Raw genomic sequence first — 5343 nt, 5'->3', positions numbered from 1 at the left:
TTTATTTTCCCTCCAGCTCTATTGAGGTATAATTGGCAACAAAATTATTTATTTCGAGTGCATAATGCAATAGTTTGATGTACATGTATTTTATGATTATTAACATCAGGTTAATTGGCACTCCCATCAACTCACATAATTATCTTATTTGTATGTGTGAGAACCCTTTAGATCTGCTGTCTTAGCAAATTTCAAGTACACACCACAGTATTTGACTGTAGTCTCCATGCTGTTGCAACATGAATTTTTGATAATAGCCATTCGAACAGAACTTTTTTTTATATAAACCAAAAGTATTTTTTGGTATTCAGAAAAGCATTGTTTTAAATATCCTGTATTTAAAGCAAAATTGAATGGGTGCTTCATAAATTTTATATATAATGTAAGAAATTGATGAGATTTGGGTTTGATGTATATTGCATTATTTTAGTTTTACATATTAAAGTTAGGAAATAGTTCCCTGTTAGCACTTTGACACAGATGGTTGTATTTTTAGAAATAGAGTACTGACATTAAGCAGGAGTTGGCCATATTGTTTTGTACTTTAAGCACACTTAAAAAGGCTGCCCAGTGAAGAACCAAGGAAGAATTCAAAACAAGGTGATAACAGTGTGTAACAAAAGTTTGTTCACCTATGTCCACGGTTCCCCTGATGTCCCAGGCCCCCTGACTGTGAGGTCAGAGCCCCATGATTATACCTTATAAGGTTCTCCTTCCTCCCAACTGGTGGGCAGAGTTATGACATTACTGGCAACTGTCACAGAGACACCTCCAAGACATTGAGCCATCAATCAGCACCTGCCAAAGTGTCCTGGAGCCCACCCCTTCCTGTTCTGCCCTGGGTCCAACCCTCTCCTGTTCCTCCCTTAAAAAGACCCCCAGACCAGCCACGTGCTGCTGATCCTCCATGTCCAGGTGGCAGCCCGGCTGGGTCCATCTCCCCTCCCAACTCCTTCAATTCTGATTTCTCTACATCCATAATGAGTCCCACTCATTACTGGGGAATAAACTTTACTTTAAAACTCCTTGGTGGTCAGTTTCCTGTGCCTCAAACCTTACATAACTCATGGATGGCTGGGGACAGAGAGCAACAAGCCTCACTACTAGTCTGGGAATTCAAAGGCAGTGTCCCTTGCTTTGATGATTGTCACATAAGCAAGGAAAGCGAACATTTGAAGAATTTTAACTTATTTCTGTGAATTGATCATCCTGAATGCAGACACTGCACATTATTATTGGAGATACTACCTACATCATTGTCCCTGAGAGGTGTGTTTCCTGAAATGACAGAGCTGGATGGGAAAGAAAAGCAGGGGTGCCAGGGACTCCACCAGTGAGTGAGCTCACAGTGCTAGGTGGTTAGTGTCTGTTACTCTCCATCTGACTCTAACAGCTTTCCTCAGGCTTCCCCATCTGTCCCTGTCTCCCTCTGTACTATCCCCTCAAACAGGTGTCCCCTGACCCATGCTGTCTCTCCTCCTCCAAGTGGCTGCCTTTACAACAGTCACTGCTACCAGGTGTGAATGAGGTTGAATTCTTTCTCAGGCATTTAGGAGGCTTGTGAGTGTGAAGACAAAGCCCCAGGGGCAAGGAATAAAATGGAACAACTTCACTGGGGTCTCTGCCTTTCTTTCCAGTTAAAATTGTTTTCTCTATTGACAAGAAAGGACAGTTGGGCCACATGATAGCAAATAACTGCTGCTTACATTTCCCATTTGAACTGTTCATTCTGCTTCTGTGGCGTGAGAATTTCAGACAGACAGGTGGGGCACTTCTGCAGTGGAGAAGCTCCGCAGAGATGACATAGAAGGCAGAAGCAGGTTTTTGTTTTGTTTTCCTTTACTCTTGGAGCTGAACTGCCAATGCACAAGTTTGAACGGGGAGCCATCTGTGTCTTTTATCAGTCAGTCAGGTAAGCCCACATTTGGGTAACGTCTTGCAGTTTCTAAGCTGAGTTTGGAAAAAAAAATTTTTTTTTTTTTTTTAACAACAAATTCATCCTATTTTAAGGAAAATGGTTTAGAATGACTACCTTTGGTTGAAGGGAAGCCAATTTACAGGAACTGTAAGCTTCATGTAACTTAGTTTACACATTACTGGCAAAGAGGGATTCCTTAGCACAAAGCCAATATATTGTGCGCACTGAGAAGAGTTTGGGCATTAATGTGTAGCTGCGTTTTCTGTGCCTCGTCACTTTGGATATGCTGCCAGATTCAAACAAGATACTTCCTGGGTGACTTCAGGCAAATGACCTGATTTCTCTATAAAATACTGAGTAATTCTCTTTCCATTCACCCTGTCAGCTTTGTATAAACAAAGCATGGCTGTAGAACGTGCTCTAGGAATATAAGGGTCTTTCATGATTCGGAACTAAAACTAACAGGTTGTTGTTGCTGTTTTATTGGTCTCCTGTCTCTCTGTCCCTCAGGAGCTGCAATGGACCAAAATGAATGCAGCTACTTGGGTAAGAAAGTGAATTCCAGTACATGTGCCTGTTCTTCCATATTCTGTGCCTACTTCCTGTAAAAATTATGCTGTCCTCTCTAAGCAGAATATAAGCTACTTGAGGCCTGATGCAAGATTCATGCAAGAATGGGCCTTCCTTCCTCTGGCTGCCCGCACAGCCTTTGCTTGGCCCAGAGCCACCTTTCTGCCTTTGTGCCAAGGCCGCCTTTCCACCTCCCCGAGCTGTCCAGAGGCCCTGAGTGGCTGGGTAGTGCAGAATGCCTGCATTGTTGCTATGGTGACAATGCAAGTGTCCTGCCCCAGACAATCTTCACCTGTGTGTGCAAATTAACCCACCATCTTTGTTGGGTTAATTTGCATACTCACTCCTGATTGGCTGGTGGGCATTGTGAAGTTACGATAAATTTTCATCTTTCTCTTTTATTAATGTAGATGAGCTGTTTATTCATTAGAGCGGGGGTGGGCCATATAAGGCTCTCAAAATTATTTGGTCTGGTTCTGCCAAGGCATTAGGGGTGAGTTAATTAAATGTTTGACCAAATATAGCAGGCTAATTTTTAAGTTGGTAATTTTGTATGGCCTGATAATGATGCTTAAATATCCAAATGGCCCTGGGCAGAGAAAAGGTTCCCCACTCCTGCATTAGAAAATCCTTTTATACTGCTTATCCCCTATTTCCCTGGTCCAGCCATTTCAGTGGTGGTCATGACCACACCTCTGCCCAGTGGAGAGCAGAGGAGCTTTCTCTGGCTTTGGAACAGAGTGAGAGTCAGGGTACTTAACCCCCCTGGAGGTTGGACCCACAGTTTGGCACCACTTCTCTGATCCTCAGTCTTTCAAAGGGGCCAGAACAGAGAGATTCAGGCAAGACTTGCATGACAAAATGTGTTTCTGAATCCATCTTGTACCCCCCTTGTCTAGTATATTTGTCTAAGATCCAACATGACAATATGGTATAGTCCTAGAAAACCTATAGAGTGGATAAATGGCGATAGAAAAAAATTAAATTTATAACAATGAAAATAAAAATTCTCATGATTAATTTATTTTATTTGATAAGGAGTTAGTTAGCTTCTATTTCACAAATGCAATATATTGTGAGAGTATATTTTCCCACAATGTGAGACTAACTGATCATTAAAAATATTTCATTGTCATGATCAGTACAATAATAACACCATAAACTTGCCCTCAACAGGACCATATATGAAGAACCAACCCAACAGAGAATTAGAGCTGAGAATCATCCTGGTCGGCAAAACAGGAACCAGTAAAAGTGCCACAGGGAACAGCATCCTGGGGAAGCGAGCCTTTGTGTCCCAGCTGTGTGCCCAGACCCTCACCAAGACCTGCAGTGAAAGTCGAGGAAGCTGGGGTAAGAGAGAGATGATCATTATAAACACGCCAGATATGTTTTCTGGGAAGGATCACTCTGATCTCCTCTACACAGAAGCACACAGTGCTACTGTACCTGATGTCAGCCCCAGGACCCCAAGAGCTATTCCTGGTGACGCAGCTGGGCCGATTCACCACCCGAGACCAGCAGGCTGCAGAGGGTCAAGGAAATCTTTGGAGTGGATGCCATGAGACACACAATTGTCCTCTTCAGCCACAAGAAAGACCTTGGTGGAGAATCTTTGATGGATTACATCTACGACTCAGAAAGTAAAGCTCTTGGCAAGCTTGTGGCAGTGTGTGGGGGGAAAGCATATGGCTTTAATAACCGAGCAAAAGGGAGTAATCGGGATGACCAAGTGAAGGAGCTAATGGTCTCAATAGAGGGCCTGATGATGGAGAAAGGTGACCACTATACCAATGAGCTTTACAGCTTAGTGACAGAGTCAGAATGTGGATATGAGCTGTCAGAGGAAAGATTAAAGGATTTCAAAGGGAGTCTTAAAAAGTACATGGAAATTCAGAGACCTCACACAACCATTGCCAAAGAAAATTGTCTAAAAATAGTCCTAATTTGTATTTGGTTATCTGTCAGATTGCTAATTCTGATATTTTGTGTATTGCTCAGAATATGCAAATTTTTTTTACTGCTTATTCTATTGTATTATATGTGCAATTTGTTCTGAAGCTTATTGTCTATTATCCTCAGAAAATTATTGATAATTCCCAGAACAACCATTGTTGTGGAATGCAAGACTCCTAGATGACAGTGATGGATCAGTAATTATTCATCATTGGAATTCAGTGGTGAATCACAGGGCCTCCTCTGTGTATTGCAGTGCCTGACACCAGTAAATATCTGAGATTCTGCAAAGTGTTAAATCTTAACATCGCTCAATTTATTAATAAGCCAAATAATTTAGTTACTGTTTGTTTTGACATATAATGCCAAAACCTTTTGAAACCTGTAAACATTAAATTTCCTCTGTTTGAAAATAAAGCAGATTTATGTTCCTAGAAACTCCTTTTCTTTTTTAAAATACTATGGTTGCTACTGAATGTAATAAAATAACTACTATAAGTAAGCTGTAAAGCTCCTGAGATCCCATGTCTTTAATTCTGTTCTTTCAACAATGACACCAATTATGCCCACTGTCTACACACAGATACACTCACACATCTGGCATCAGTCATAAGAATGTTGATTTCTACACACAAAACAATTAATCACATAAGACCCAGGGGAGATATTCTGAAGGCTTTGGGATGGGATGGGGGATTTTCTGCTGACACATGAACACCTTTGGATTGAGGACCAGGCCAGCTCATCATCTAAATCCTTTGACCAGAGACAAGGTATTCAGCCCTTTTTTTAATTTGTCTCCCTTGGCTTCTCCTTGGAGAGAATTCAGTCCTGTTCTGCTGCTACTTGCTTGGCTCCAACTCAGGCAGGACCCACAGTGCAGGTCTAAGCATGCAGGT

At 41.8% G+C, this 5343-nt stretch overlaps 1 protein-coding gene across 1 annotated transcript; it reads left to right on the top strand.

The window, feature by feature from the left end:
• The first annotated feature begins 1122 nt into the window (after nucleotides 1–1122).
• GIMAP2 (GTPase, IMAP family member 2) lies at nucleotides 1123–4981 on the top strand. Its single transcript, XM_036412744.2, is given in 5 exon segments — nucleotides 1123–1912; nucleotides 2429–2464; nucleotides 3665–3933; nucleotides 3935–4014; nucleotides 4016–4981. Coding segments are annotated over 4 exon segments (990 nt in total). The 5' UTR covers nucleotides 1123–1912; nucleotides 2429–2436; the 3' UTR covers nucleotides 4629–4981.
• Nucleotides 4982–5343: the final 362 nt, after the last annotated feature.

The sequence above is a fragment of the Pipistrellus kuhlii genome, unplaced genomic scaffold (genome assembly GCF_014108245.1).
Source record: "Pipistrellus kuhlii isolate mPipKuh1 unplaced genomic scaffold, mPipKuh1.p scaffold_m20_p_47, whole genome shotgun sequence".
Lineage (NCBI taxonomy): Eukaryota > Metazoa > Chordata > Mammalia > Chiroptera > Vespertilionidae > Pipistrellus > Pipistrellus kuhlii.
The sequence above is the reverse complement of the archived record's forward strand: the minus strand, read 5'-3'. Positions and strand labels throughout refer to the sequence as shown.